General features: G+C 39.1%; 6 protein-coding genes across 7 annotated transcripts; 3 read left to right on the forward strand and 3 right to left on the reverse strand.

The window, feature by feature from the left end:
- On the forward strand, window positions 1-1,015 carry LOC103844257 (RING-H2 finger protein ATL51; the record flags this gene model as incomplete). Its single annotated transcript, XM_009121059.3, is given in 1 exon segment — window positions 1-1,015. A coding segment is annotated over 1 exon segment (767 nt), but the record flags the coding sequence as incomplete, so codon positions are not given.
- Window positions 1,016-1,225: 210 nt separating this feature from the next.
- LOC117127177 lies at window positions 1,226-1,798 on the reverse strand. The gene has a single exon (XM_033276632.1). The coding sequence runs from the start codon at window positions 1,796-1,798 to the stop codon at window positions 1,226-1,228; it is 573 nt and encodes a 190-aa protein (XP_033132523.1).
- A 28-nt stretch (window positions 1,799-1,826) lies between these two features.
- On the reverse strand, window positions 1,827-3,534 carry LOC117127180. The gene is made up of 4 exons (XM_033276638.1): window positions 2,862-3,534; window positions 2,573-2,785; window positions 2,320-2,463; window positions 1,827-2,209 (listed from the first exon to the last, which is right to left on the reverse strand). Exons 1-4 carry the CDS (start codon window positions 3,532-3,534, stop codon window positions 1,827-1,829), a joined length of 1,413 nt encoding a protein of 470 aa, XP_033132529.1.
- An 883-nt stretch (window positions 3,535-4,417) lies between these two features.
- On the forward strand, window positions 4,418-9,323 carry LOC103844249 (non-specific phospholipase C4). Its single transcript, XM_009121047.3, has 6 exons — window positions 4,418-6,736; window positions 6,993-7,485; window positions 7,620-7,817; window positions 7,937-8,346; window positions 8,492-8,662; window positions 8,746-9,323. Exons 2-6 carry the CDS (start codon window positions 7,043-7,045, stop codon window positions 9,147-9,149), a joined length of 1,626 nt encoding a protein of 541 aa, XP_009119295.1. The 5' UTR covers window positions 4,418-6,736; window positions 6,993-7,042; the 3' UTR covers window positions 9,150-9,323.
- An 889-nt stretch (window positions 9,324-10,212) lies between these two features.
- On the reverse strand, window positions 10,213-12,041 carry LOC103844241 (uncharacterized metal-dependent hydrolase YabD). Of its 2 annotated transcripts, XM_009121034.2 has the most exons (7): window positions 11,904-12,041; window positions 11,743-11,816; window positions 11,419-11,500; window positions 11,117-11,268; window positions 10,873-11,026; window positions 10,682-10,786; window positions 10,213-10,593 (listed from the first exon to the last, which is right to left on the reverse strand). In XM_009121034.2, the coding sequence occupies exons 1-7, from the start codon at window positions 12,024-12,026 to the stop codon at window positions 10,483-10,485; spliced, it is 801 nt and encodes a 266-aa protein (XP_009119282.1). In that variant the 5' UTR covers window positions 12,027-12,041; the 3' UTR covers window positions 10,213-10,482. The 2 variants fall into 2 exon arrangements, with proteins under 2 accessions (XP_009119282.1, XP_033142276.1); XM_033286385.1 differs by having other exon boundaries at window positions 10,873-11,268.
- A 1,278-nt stretch (window positions 12,042-13,319) lies between these two features.
- On the forward strand, window positions 13,320-14,732 carry LOC103844231 (putative mediator of RNA polymerase II transcription subunit 12). Its single transcript, XM_009121023.3, has 2 exons — window positions 13,320-13,766; window positions 13,976-14,732. The coding sequence occupies exons 1-2, from the start codon at window positions 13,378-13,380 to the stop codon at window positions 14,553-14,555; spliced, it is 969 nt and encodes a 322-aa protein (XP_009119271.1). The 5' UTR covers window positions 13,320-13,377; the 3' UTR covers window positions 14,556-14,732.
- The last annotated feature ends 48 nt before the right edge of the window (window positions 14,733-14,780 follow it).

The raw sequence follows: 14,780 nt of genomic DNA on the forward strand, positions 1-14,780 counted from the left end.
AGTATTGCCACCGCCGCCGCCAAGCCTCCTCCTCCACCGCCGCCTCTATCAGTATCTCTTCCTTCGTCACCGAAACTCCGGAGGGAAACAACGGAGCTTCGGATCCGACCCGAGATGGACTCGATGAGACTCTGATTAAATCGATAACGGTTTACAGATACAGGAAGGGAGACGGATTCGTGGAATCTTCGGACTGTTCAGTTTGTTTGTGTGAGTTTCAGGAGAACGAGCGGTTGAGGTTGTTACCTGAGTGTAACCACGCGTTCCACGTGGCGTGTATTGATACGTGGTTGAAGTCTCACTCTAACTGCCCTCTCTGCCGCGCCTTCATCGCCGGGAACGTTGAATCCGTCTCCGCATCTAATCAGCGAATCTCCGCAGCGAACGATGGCCACCGTCTGAGTGAAGATTCCGTCGTTGTTGACTTAGATCTGGAAATGGCCAGATCTCGGGATGAGACGGTGGCTAACGAGAACGGCAGATCGACGCCGAAACCACCGGAGCGAGAAGATCGGAGATCGGCGTCGGTAAATTCAGGCTCCGTGGTCTTGATCGCCGATATACTCAGGGAGATTGAAGACGACGAGGAGGAATCAGCGGGTGTAGGGACGTCTCGGCGTGGAGGAGATGAGGAAGGAGAGAAGACGCCGCCGCCGTCGTCAGAGTCGGCGGCGAGTCAAGCAGGCGGAGGAATTTCGAATTTTCTGGGGCGGAGTTCAGTGGCGGGTAAATTTGTTAGAACCAGAAATTACCGTTTACCGAATTGAAACAAAAACGGTTAATTTTAGAAAATTTGATGCGAATTAGCTTATCCGGTTGGTAATCTTATACCGGTTAGAGAGAATCATTGTTAAACCATTTGGAAACAGAGAGCAATTTTCTCTCTTTATGTGTAAAGTTTTGAAAATTACTGCCCATTTATTCTGAAGTATCTACTTTAAATTTATTCTGTATGCTTTTTAAAAAAAAAATAATGTCGCCACCTAGAATATAAGTAGCATTTCATAGTTTCATACTTTATACGTTTCATACCATTTCATATATTATTTCTCGTTTTCAGAAATTTCTAATGATTAAACATATGTTTAGCATTTTTGTTGAGCTTTTAATAAGAAAAACTATGATGTAACGCCAATCATTAACATCATTATCTAAACAAACATATAAATATTACACAAATTATCCAATCTTTTTTTTTTTTGTGCACCAACTGATTAAATAAAACTTAAAGGTTCAATACAAAAGCATTTAAAGTTTGCTTGGCTAGTAAGTCAACAGAGGAAACAGAGTCTCTGTTAACCCAGCGAAAAGAAACAGAGGTGAACGCCTCTTTCAACGTTTTGATGTCCGATAAGATTCCATGCAAATCTGCGTAGGATGAGTCCTCTAGTATTGCTGTCACCAACATCTTCGAGTCTGATTCAAAAGAGATTTGATTGTAATCTAATACCAGTGCCTGCTCCATTGCTGCGCGCAAGGCAAGCCCCTCCGCCACGAGGGGTGATTTCACATAGGTGAAAATTTCTGAATCCGACCTATTGAGACCAGAATTCAGTTGTGAGAAGTTCCAAGCTGCTCCCGCAGCCATTCTTTCCTGATTCCAGGCAGCGTCAGTTTTGCAGGTGATTCCAATTCTTATTGTTTCTCCCGCCCGTTTCTTGGAAGGTTCAGGGTCCGTCTTCTTTTCCTGCGCTACTGCCCATTTCTTAGCATCCACAATCGCCTTCGTAACCACTTCCTGAGGTGTAAAGATTTCTCTTGGAAGATTCTGTAGTTTCTTGTGGTCCATAACCTCCATATTACCCAGGCTGTGATTGAACCAGCATTTACTCCGTAGGTGGTAGGCTCACCGCACCAACAACTGCGATCCAATTATCAACAAAACGATCCGACTCCAAGGGCAATATATCATTCTTGACTGGGACCATTCTCCACACTTCCTGAGCAAGAGGGCATGAGAAAAAGACGTGATCTATAGATTCCACGGCTCCGCAAACGCCACACTCAGCTGTTGGGATAATGTTCCGAGCTGCTAGTCTCTCATTGACTGGGAGGCCTCCATGGATCGCTTTCCATATTAGTAGTTTGATCTTCGTTGGTGTATGCAACTCCCACACTTTCTTAATCCATGGGACCTGTCTTAATGCTGCAGCCCCTGCCTCATCCGGCTTATCTTCTAAAGCCGCTAGGTATCCAGACTTCGTATATACTTCCCAGAATCATGTTTTAACCAGATTCTCTTGTCGGGGCCTTTCTCCTTGCTTGGTTTGATACTTAGTATCTTATGGGCGATCTCTGGGAACAAAGTTTCCACTTTACCTATGTCCCACTCGCACGAATTTGCTTGAAATAGGGTCTTGACAAAGGCTTCATTAGTCTGTTCAGTTGCTGGTCCCATCGGTGTCTCTGCTTTGGTCGTTGATAGCCATGCATCCGACCATATTTGGACTGTCTCTCCATTGCCTATTGCCCATCCAAGGTGCTTATTGACCAAGTCTCGCCAATCAGTATACTTCTCCACCCGTGGAACAGTTCTGTGACGCTTGGACCTCTAGCAGCGGACTGTACTTACAGTATTTTCCCTGCAGTATACGTGCTAGTAAACAGTCCGGGTTCTCCAAAATCCGCCAACTTAATTTGCCCAGTAACGCGTCATTGAAACTTTGAATGTCTCTAAACCCAAGGCCTCCATCTCTTTTCGAGTTTGTCATCTTACTCCATGAGATCCATGCCATCTTCTGTTGGTCTTGGTTTGGATCCCACCAAAATCTAGTGTTAAGGCGGACTGAATTCGTTTGCACAAAGAAGTCGGTAACTTGAAGCAAGACATCGAGTGGTTCGGCATTGCCGAGAGAACCGACTTAAGCATAACCATTTTGCCCGCTGAAGATAGAGATAGGAATCGCGTTGACCACCCCTTAGCTTTTTGCCGGATTCTGTCCACTGTTGAGGTGAAAAGATCTTTTTTCCGTCTCCCAAAATGCTCGGGTAGTCCAAGATACTTCCCCACCCCCCTCCTTTTGTATATCCAGCTCCTTTTTTACTCTGTCTTTCAGGTCTGTGGCGCTTTCCGGAGAATGTAATTGCTGATTTCTGCTTGTTTATCATCTGTCCTGATGCTTGCTCGTATAGCTTCAGTATCTCATTCAGCTTGTTGATGCTCTGTTGGTTTGTCCGGCAGAAAAACATCGTGTCATCTGCAAAAAGGAGATGATTGACTCGAGGGCAATCTGTTGCAACTCGGATTCCTTGTAACGATCCCTCGCTTTGAGCTTGCAAGCATAACCCGGAAAGGACTTCACTGCAAAGGATGAACAAGTAAGGAGACAGCGGGTCTCCTTGCCGCAAACCTCGTGTTGGAATGACTCTCCCTTTGGCCGTGTCATTGATCAGAAAAGAGAAAGAGACTGTAGTCACACACTGCATAATCAAGCCGACCCACTTCTGATCGAAAACCCAATCTTTAAGAACTAGCTCAATGAAGCTCCACTCGAGTCTATCGTATGCCTTGCTCATATCCGTCTTAACAGCCATGGAGCAATGCTTACTAGCTGTAGACGTTTTGAGGAAATGGAGAACTTCATGTGTTATGAGCACATGTCGGAGATGGCTCGATCCGGTACAAAAGCTGACTGATTTCTGAGATTAAGGTCGAGAGGATCGGTTGTAGTCTTCGGGTGAGAAGCTTAGAGATTATCTTATAGTAGACGTTGCATAGCGCAATTGGTCTATAATCTGCTACAAACCGAGGTCCTTCTCCCTTGGGTATCAGCCTGATGTGCGTGTCATTTATACCGTTCGGCATTAGGCCTGATGCGAAAAAGGTTTGAATCTCTCGGACTATGTCATCTCCGACTGTCTTCCAGTTGGCCTGGAAAAAACCCGCAGAGAAACCGTCCGGCCCAGGAGCTTTATCCGAATGTATCGAAAATACTGCCAATTTGATTTCCTCCGCTGATGGTTCTCCTACAAGCTTCTCATTGTCAGCCGCAGTGATCAATGGAGATAGCGCCTGGTTAACGATTTGTTCACGTTCTTCCTCATGAGAGGTGAAAAGTTCTGTGAAATAATTCACGATAGTTTTGGTGATTGCTTCTTCCTTGTGATGCACTCCACCTTCGGCATCCTCTAGAACAGAGATACAATTTCTAGCTTTCTACCCTTTGTTGTGGCATGGAAATAGCCTGTGTTCCGATCACCTAGGCTGAGCCATAGGGTCCTGCTCCTCTGTCTCCAAAACTCCTCCTCAGACTTATATGCCTCTTTCAGCTCTTGGTTTAGGATTGCTAGCAGGGCTGCATCATCATTAGCGCTCGTCATTGCCTCCTCAAGATCGTTCTTCCTTTGCTCAATGATCTCCCTGCTGTTTCTCTGTTGCTCTCTTTATTCCATTTTACTATTGCTGACCGCACAATGGCTATTTTCCTGGAGACAGGTGCTGTTCCGGATTGTCTCCAATGTTTCTCAACTAATTCTTGAACTGCAGGGTTGTCTTTAAGTCTCCTGTCAAACCGGAACAAGCCTTTACCCTTCCTTCGTGTAGTGTCAAAACAAGTAATGATGGGCTTGTGATCTGATCCTCCGAACTTAAGATACTCGCTGTGACCTGCATAGAAATCCTCGTACCAGCTGCTGTTTGCAACAGCCCTATCCAGACGGCAACGTACTACATGGTCATGTCTAACTCCTCGCCAAGACAAAAAGTCCCCTGAATGTTTTATATCGTATAGATCCCCTTCAGACATGAAGGAACGCAGATCAACAAAAGAGCTCTCTGGTCTTTCAGCTCCCCCTGATTTCTCTTGCCCGTTTAAGATGTCATTGAAATCTCCTGAGAGAAACCAGGCTCCACCTCTCAACGCGTTGATTTGTACGAGTACACAAATTATCCAATCACGAGAGTGTTTTCATATATTTCACTAAAACTTTTATTCCATTTGTAAATTGGAGTGTCATAAAAATATGTATGTATGCATATTAAAGTAAACGTAAAAACATTTACATATAGAGTAAGCTTTCTTGGTAAAGACATATAATAACCCGAAGAAAAATTCAATGAAAATGTTATTTGTAGTTTGATTTTCAGTACGATCTCTACGTCGAGGTTTTGGTTTCCAAATATAAAATGCTTAGTCATTGAATGTATATATGTTTATCAAGTTTTGGGAAGTTGATGATTTTTAAAAAATTTGGTAAGTTAAGCGGTAACACATTATCACCGCCGGTTCACCACAATGACATCATATAGTTCATGATAAAGTATGTAGACACAAAATAAAAAGATGTCATCATTATTTTGAAGGCATTAATCCTCCTAAAATCAAGGGTGTTTGTATATCTCACACCTACACACACTATCACCCTATATATCTAAACACAAGTTCCAGAGGAAAAAAATCATTCTAAATACTCATAGCATATCTTGATCTTCTTTTCGTGATGGCTAAAAGCAACCCAATCTCAATTCTTGTAGCTGTTATCTTCTTTGGCCTGATGATCGAGTTGTCATCGGCTAATAAAATGCATCGTCTAGACAACAACCGAAACAAAGCAAAAGTGATGAAAGAAGAAGATCCTCAACTTCAAGGGTTCCACCCTAGAGAATGTATGGATGCCATCAAGAGTGTAGAAGGTTGTTTCGAGGCAATTCATGGGCTATTCAATGGACATCGTGGTGGGTTGAGGCATTCTTGCTGTAAAACGCTTAATGGGTTTTCTGATAATTGCTGGTCCACTTTGTTTCCCAGGAAACGTTACCTACGTATTACAATTAAATTGATGTGTCTTTTGGATCATGATTCATGAGACCATGAGACATATAATAAAACATTTGCATTTTATTACTATCCAATGGCCTCAGATTCAGTACACAAATTTATTTATAGTCAACCTAATTGCTGACGTAAGATAACAAAACTGCTGACGTAACGCATCTGATAATGCTGGTTGGACTTTCCAACATCTTTTTTTTTTAGCAACAAAATGACACAGTTACTTTTTTGAGCAACAAAATGGTTGGACTTTCCAACATCTAGAAGAAATTTAGGCACGCCTTTAAATTCCATTTCTTGTATCGGACGTCACAAAATTGATTGAGTACAAGTTACCCTTTTTCGTTACTACGATTGGATGCAACAAAATGACACAGTTACTTTTGACAGAATACATATCAGGCAATCCATTCTCGTCGTACGATACAACGTTGTTGGGTACTGTCGCAATTCCATGCAGAAATACAAATCTACATTTTTATCAAAAAATATACACAAAAGTTAATTATAGTTCCACCTTGATCGGAAGATCGTACGAATTCTATTTATTTTTTATTCCCACAGGTACGAGTAATATATTTATATTTATTTTATGAAAAGGTATAATGTAAGTGTTCTCTTTATTTAATTGCAGACGTATTCGCATATTATCTTGTTGATATAGAATTATTGGCATATTTGCACCCAAAAAAAAAAGAATTATTAGCATATTCTCTTTATATCCATTGCCATTACGTGCATATCGTTTTATCTTGACTTTTTTTCCTTCTCGTGTTTGTGTCTGTTTAGAAGTCACAACTCGCAAGTAACGAAAGTCGTGTACTATTATTTATCTGCAAGGAAATGACTTTAAAGAAAAAAACATTTAATTTTTTCGAGGATATATGACTACAAGAAAAGTACAAGAGTAAGAGCAAAATAAACAGAAAAGACTGGATACAAAAAAAAAACTTCAGAAACTAATGGTAACTTACTATCTTTTGAGTAGTGCCTGCTATCAATTACTCCTTACAAAATTGGGTTACATTCAATGGATAATAACCATGACGTGCGTCTTTATGATTTGCTGTTTGCTTACTCATCTAAAACTCTTTTCTTGAAATCTTCAATGGATACATCATACATGTACAACAGTATATTTACACGAGAGCGTAAATAAACTATTTATTATGTTTACTATGTGTATATAATGTGTTGGACTATATATTATAATCCCTGCAGGCATTGTTTTCTTCTCAAACATTGAACATTCACAATACAAAAGAGGCAAAATGGCAGAGACGACTATAGGCTCAGGATCATATCCAATCAAAACCGTCGTCGTGTTGGTTCAAGAGAATCGTTCTTTCGACCATACGCTCGGTTGGTTCAAAGAGCTAAACCAGGATATTGACGGTGTCACGAAGTCAGACCCAAAATCAAACCCGGTTTCCTCCTCTGACCCTAACTCTCTCCATGTCGTCTTTGGCGACCAGTCTCAGTACGTTGACCCGGATCCAGGTCACTCCATTCAGGATATCTATGAACAAGTGTTCGGTAAGCCATGGGATGTAAGTCACCCGGATCCAAACCCGGGTCCAGCTACCATGTCCGGTTTCACTCAAAACGCCGAACGAAACAAGAAAGGGATGTCTTCTGCGGTTATGAATGGATTTAAACCTGACGCTTTGCCGGTTTACAAGGAGTTGGTTCAAAACTTTGCCATAAGTGATAAGTACGGCGGCTCGGCTCATATCGCTTACATATTATTTAAGATTCATTTCAACTTTCGATGTGTGACTTTGTCCTTATTTTTAGTTGTCCTCATTTATAGAAAATTTCATGTTCTTGACAATCTTGTTTGGACAGGTGGTTTGCGTCGGTTCCGGCGTCGACGCAGCCAAACCGATCGTTCGTACATTCGGCAACATCACATGGAGCAACGAGCAACGACAAGAAACTACTAATCGAAGGATTTCCACAAAAGACAATATTCGAGTCGCTGGATGAAGCTGGTTTTAGCTTTGGCATTTATTACCAGTTCCCTCCTTCTACTCTTTTCTATAGGTTTTGTTTCAAACGTTATAACCAAATGATTTGTGTTTTCATGATTATTACAGTTTAACAACCTTCTAGCTAAAATAAATAATTATTACAATTCTAATAATATTTTTGTGTGTTTTCAGAAATCTGAGGAAACTGAAATATTTGACACATTTTCACCAATATGGATTACAATTTAAGAAAGATTGCAAAGAAGGCAAGTTACCAAACTATGTCGTGGTCGAACAACGTTGGTTCGATCTATTGTCAACGCCAGCGAACGATGATCATCCATCCCACGATGTTTCCGAAGGTCAAAAGCTCGTGAAAGAGGTGTATGAGGCCTTGAGATCAAGTCCTCAGTGGAACGAGATTTTATTCATTATAACATATGATGAGCATGGTGGGTTTTACGACCATGTACCTACTCCTGTCGAGGGAGTTCCTAACCCGGACGGTTTATTGGGACCTGAACCGTATAAGTTTGAATTTAACCGGCTTGGCGTTAGGGTTCCGACTTTCTTCATCTCTCCTTGGATTGAGCCTGGCACAGGTAAATTAAATGATTACTTTGTAGTCTCTCCAAGTTTCATTTATCAAATTTTATGTTTAGGAAACGTAGTAATTTATAATCAAACACATCTAATTTAGTTTAATCTTCTTAAAGTAAAATTTGATTATTTTGGTAAAATGTGTAGTTCTTCATGTGCCGAATGGACCGTACCCTAGGTCACAATATGAGCACTCATCAATTCCTGCAACGGTCAAGAAAATTTTCAACCTCAAAGATTTCTTGACAAAGAGAGATTCATGGGCTGGCACTTTTGAATCTGTTATTACAAGAGATTCACCGAGACAAGATTGCCCTGGTAACTATTGAGTCTTCATTTATTAATAGTTCTATAAAAATTATGATTATTTCGGATAAAACTCCAATATTTTTGCTTTTTAGCAACATTGTCGATTCCGGTTAAACTGAGAGCGACGGTGGCAGAAGAAAGTGCACAGTTAAGTGAAATCCAAGAGGACCTCGTCATCATGGCTGCGGGATTAAAAGGAGACTACAAAAACGAAGAATTAATGCACAAGCTTTGCAAAGAAACTTGCGTTACAGACGCTTCCAAATACGTTATAAACGCGTTTGATAAGTTTCTAGAAGAGGCTAGAAAGGCAAGAGAAAGAGGATGTGATGAAAACGAGATCGTTTACTGCATGGATGATGATAATGATGATGATGATGATCATGCTGAAATGCCATCATCATCACAATCAGAAGCACCACATGCTGGTCCTAAGCCGAAAACTCAAAGGTCTTTTTTCAACAAGCTGTTCTCTTGCTTTGCTAGTCATGATTGAGTGACTATAGCTGAAACTTCAATGTAATTAAAGTGCTTATTTGTGTGTGAGGGGATAATTGAGTGTTGTGTTGTTGTGTTTAAGAAAATAAAGCTCCAGTTTCTCTTGCATAATGATTTTTCTTTGATTATGAACTACTATACCTTAGTCCATAGATGAGATTAAATTGTTCGATTGATGATTTTAAAATATAACACATTAATTTTCATCTAAAACACATTTGAAACGTTTTGTCATATATCAACCACTAAAATTATTTATCTAAAATGAAATATTAAAAAATATATTGCGTGCTTCAATTAACAAAATGTATTAGCCGACAAAGGAAGTTAACAAAACGTATAATCTTTCATGTAAATGTTTTTTACTTAAAATGTGCTACGCACTGTAGTGTAGCAAATACTTTAGTCAAGACCAACTTTTTCATCGGTCAAGACCTAATTCATCTACTCGACTTATTTTACAAAGATAAAAGACTGGTACTTTTTATTTCTTTGTTCACATGACAATCTCGAATGTATTACATTAAGATTACGTATGCTCACGTTTTGAATAAAGGAAAAAAAAGCCAAAAAGAAGAGAGAGTGATGTTGTTATTTGTAGTGATGATAAGTCTTCCTCCTCTTCTTGATATGACAATTGCAAGCATCCACGGACCACAGTCAAAGAAGCCATGCAACCAATGAACCAAACTTCCTCTTCCTTTATCTTCGTTTTTTGATCTTCTTCTTGGCGTACATTCTAGATTCTCACTCTCTCTTTTCTTGATGTGATCAGATTCTACGTCGAGCCTCAAAAAGCTTCTTATTATTATTTTCTCAATTTAATATTCTTTCTCTAGCCACCTTATCGTGAAATTGCTTCTGAGAAACAAACAAAACCTGCCCAACAATTCTCAATGGAAGCTTATCGTCCTTTGAATTCACAAGCCTTTGATGAAAGCGTATTACATTCAAAGTTATATCATGCTTTAGGAGATCAGTCTTATTCAAGATCAGTTTCTTTTCTTTTTCCTTGATTTATAGTTTCACTCTCACACATTGTACTTATACATATAGAGACAAAGATTAAAACCTTATTAGATATCACTTTTATTATTACGACAGTAATAACAACATAACTGTTTTACACAAGACGAGAAAATTAAAGTACATATTGGTCAAAGAACCTCCACCAAGTTACAGAACCAACAATTAGTGAAAGATGGTTTTGGTAGATGGCTTAGTTTTATTAACAACAAACAAATAAGCAACAGCAGAAGCAGAAGATGATGAGTTTTCTGTCCCTTTGATGTTGTAGAGACACACACATACACACACACCATTTATTGGTCTTAAAGCAATTTAGAACCTGGATAAGAAAACAATCTTACAGTGTTCCCATACGTTAACTCCGCAAGGTCTTCTTTCTTGATGTTTGACAGGTTTGAAACATATTCTAGTACCTGTTAATCACGTAAAACATCCGACAATAAAGGTGTAATATATTTTCAGAAGAAACAAGAAAAAGGTAAGAATAATTTAATATCATACAGCAACAATGTTTGCAGGTTCATTGAGAGTTGGCTCCGAGCTCTCATCTGATTTTGGTAACCCGTCAGGAGAATCTGTCTCTAACAAGAACCTATCGGAAGGAATCTACAAAAGACCGGAGGAATATATATATAAATCATTTTTTTTTCTTTATCAAGTTGTTGTATAGTTATTGAGGGAATAAAACAAACCGATTTCAAAGTGTTCTTTGCGATTTTCTCATCAATGTAAGTGAACCAGCCTGATAAGGAGAAGTATGCACCAAGCTCAGCAAGTTTAGGAACAACTTCAGCTGTACCATTGAATGAATGAAGAATCACACCAGCAGGAAAAGGCCCTACGGATCTGCATATATTTATATCGAGGAACTTAGATGCTACATACGGAACAAAAAACATAATGGGTTTTCCCTTCAATCGTTGTATAAACATATACCTCATTATCTCGAGCAGATCATCGAATGCATCGATGCAATGAACAGCTACTGGTTTGTTCAGTTCTTTGGCAAGTTCAAGCTGAGGGCGAAACACGGCAAGTTGGTCTGAGTAATCAATGCCTGCTGCTAACGGACTTTTGTCCAAACCAATCTGCGCAAAAATGTTATTAGTTTGACATCAATGCTCTTTAGAGATATCAGACAAAAAGGGTTTTTCAATATACTCTCCAAAACCATTTATTTAAAAACATATCGTTAAAGTTTTGATGAACCAAGTATCAAAGATATGAAGAGGCTTAACCTCCCCAACAGCAGCCGTAGGAGTTGTCTCAAAGAGCATCCTCAATGTGTTAAGCCAATGAGGGCTCCTATCTGCAATAAACCTGGAAAAAAAAACAAAAACATGAATGAAAAGAAAAAGGTCTGATCTGAAAGATCATTTGCAATGTTCAAAAACTCGGTATGCGGAATATTAGACGTCTTATAAGAGACTAGTGCTTAGACGGGCGCATAGACCGATTTTTTGAACAATTAGACTGATTTTTTTTTTTAAATCATTATAGAATAAATGTTTCTGTTATGACCATTTTTATGACAATGATTTATTTGCATACAACATCCATACCAAGGATGAATTCCAAAGCAAGGAATCACAGAAGGATACATCTCTCCCATCTCTTTCACCAAGTCCCAGTCTTTCTGCTTCCAAAAAGACAAAACCGGTTAATAAAGTATCCACCATTTTTGTAACAGTGTCCGAATGATCATAAAAATGTTTTAAAATACCTCAGAGGTTCCATTGACTGCGAAATTGGTAACACCAACAGCTAAAGCAGCAGATATGAGCTCAGGGGCTTTGTCGATGACTCTCTTATCTTGAAGGTGACAGTGAGCATCAAACAACTTCATTTTCACCGCGAGGTTCTTGTCTCTGTGGCTCCTTTCTTCTCTTTTGAGGTTCTATATATAATAGAATGGGATATGCACAAACGTTTATAGATTCACCCCAAAGACATGGTCTCATCAAATGAACAACACAGAGCGTTGACTTTTGAGATAGTTTGAGGTTTAAGTAACAGAGACTACAAGGCTCTGATCTGGATTTTCATGAGACTGAAGACTATAATGGCAACCTTTGTGAAAACAAATAATTTCCGTAAAAGTATATACTAATATAAAATTTTGTGTGAGATTAAAGAAAGGAAGAAAGATAGGTTTAAATAAGAAAAAGACAGCTAAGAATCATAATCCACAGATTTAAATATAAGAAAGACAACTCAAAATCATTATCAAATCCGAAAACCTAAATCAAACCAGGTTTGATAAAAATGAATCTGAACCGAACCGAATCTGACATAAATACCAAATGAGACTTGTTTTATGGTATTTCGGTTATGGATTTTATCTGAACCAAATCCAAACTGATGGATATTCCAAAAAACCCGAAAACATCAAAATTCTGAAAAATACTCATACCAAACACGTATTCAGTTCCGAATAAGTACTCAAAATACTCTAATGATATCATTGAATATCTAAAATAAATATTTAGCTATTACATAAATAATTAGCTCAAATACTTATTAGTTTAATATATTTTGGTATTTGATGATATTTATTCTCTGGTTTGATATGTTTTTGCTTTGGATTTATCGGATATGATTTGTTTTCTGAGTTTTGTTTTCTTGTTTTATTATTTTTATTTTTTAAAAAAATTACATTAGAACCAAAAAACAATCGTCTTAAAAGCATTTTTTTATTTCAGTTTTGATTTCTAGTCTTTGTTTCCTTCATTTATTTTATTTTCGGGTTTAAGTTAACTAAATACAAAACAATATTTTAGAACTAGAAACTTCATGAAAATACCCAAAATGCTGTTGGGTTGCACCGATTTTTGGAAGTGTTACTAAATCCAAACCAAACCCGATTAAATCTAAGTTCATGAACCGAATCCAAACCGAATTTTTTAATATTTGAAAAGGGTTGAAATTCATAAATCTAAAAACCCGTCACGAGAATGAAAGCGAATCCCAATTGATCCCGAACGAGCAAAGCATATAGAGAAGGAATTTATTTTATTGGTCAAAAGCCCATGGGGCTTAGTAATCATCTGTTAAGAACAAAATGGGCCTTTAATGGGCTTTGTATAAATCCCAGTACGAGAAAGTCACACGTATCTCATGTCCTTTTCCTTCCCTTCAAAATCATTTTCATGGCGGAGAAGAACATCTGCAAACCCAAACCCTAAAAAACTCGAAAAATGGAGGAATCGAACCAACAACACCAACTCTTGCTCCAAATGCAGCAGCAACAACAGATGCAGCAGCGTCAGCAACAGCTCTTCCTGATGCAGCATCATCTCCAGAGGCAGCAGCAGCAACAGGCGGCCATGTCGAGGTTCCCCAACGCTCCGGGTTTAATCCAGAACCGACCCGTTAACCCGGCTTTTCACAACCCTAACGTTCAGCAGCAACAACAGCGACCGATGATGATGATGATGCAACCCTCACAGCAACAACAGCAACAAGAGAAGAAGCAGATGCGTCCGTTGAATCAAATGGAGTTACAGTTCGCTTACCAAGACGCGTGGCGTGTCTGCCATCCTGATTACAAGCGTCCTTTCGTTTCTCTCGAAGACGCTTGCGAAAGGTTCGACCTTTATTCAATTGGTTCATTCTTGATTTCATGAATATCCAAAAAGGCCATTCCTTTTTTTTTTTAAAGGTTGATTTTGTGATAAGATTATATAATATAAAGTCTTCAACTTTTTTATCTCTCTGTAGATCCAAAAGTCCACCCATCACTGAAAAGTTCATTTTTTTAATACAATGATGTTTGTTATTTCTCTATTTATGCAGGTTGTTACCTTATCACGTAGTAGCAGATTACGAAGCGGAAGAAGACGAGATGATTCTTCATTCAGACACAACGGTGTCACGCAGTCAGCAATGGGACGACAACATTGCAGCCAAAGTGGGCGAGTTCACGGAGACGTTTGAGAAGCAAGTCCAAGCTTTCAACGCTATAACTCAAAAGAGGAAGGAGGGTGAGTTAAGATCCGAGGAGAGGTTGATTGTTGAGCAGCTTTTGCTCATGGAGGAGAGGAAAGCATGTAGTGAGGTGGATAGAGAGATGAAGGCTCATGAGGCGAGGTTGAGGATGGCGGCTATGGCTCAAGCGGGACAAGGGATGGGTTATAATCCGTTGAGAGGTAATGCGTTTGGGAACTATGGAGAACAGCAACAACAACAGGGACGGTACATGGACCCTGATGAGATGATGATGAGGATGCGTGGTTGGGTGAATAGTAATAATAATAATAGTATTAATAGTCAGAGAGAAGAGAAGGAGCCTGAAGAAGACTTCTTGAATGATGAAGAAACTGGTCAACATGGGAACTGGAGAGGGAATGGTGAATTTGATTTGAATACTCGGTAAAAAAAATGGGAACAAAGAGGTTAAACTTTTTTTTTTGGGTGATTGAGATACTTTGCTGTTTGATGATTGTGTAGACTTGTAGTTAACACTTGAAAGGATAGTGAGGGATAAGGTGTTTCTTCTTCTCAAACTTTGGTTAATAGTTTACAGTGAAAGAAAATGACTCTGATGAAGTAACTTGAACTGCGTGCCGTTTATATTAGCTACCATTGATGCAACTTGAAC

The sequence above is a fragment of the Brassica rapa genome, chromosome A01 (assembly GCF_000309985.2).
Source record: "Brassica rapa cultivar Chiifu-401-42 chromosome A01, CAAS_Brap_v3.01, whole genome shotgun sequence".
NCBI lineage: Eukaryota > Viridiplantae > Streptophyta > Magnoliopsida > Brassicales > Brassicaceae > Brassica > Brassica rapa.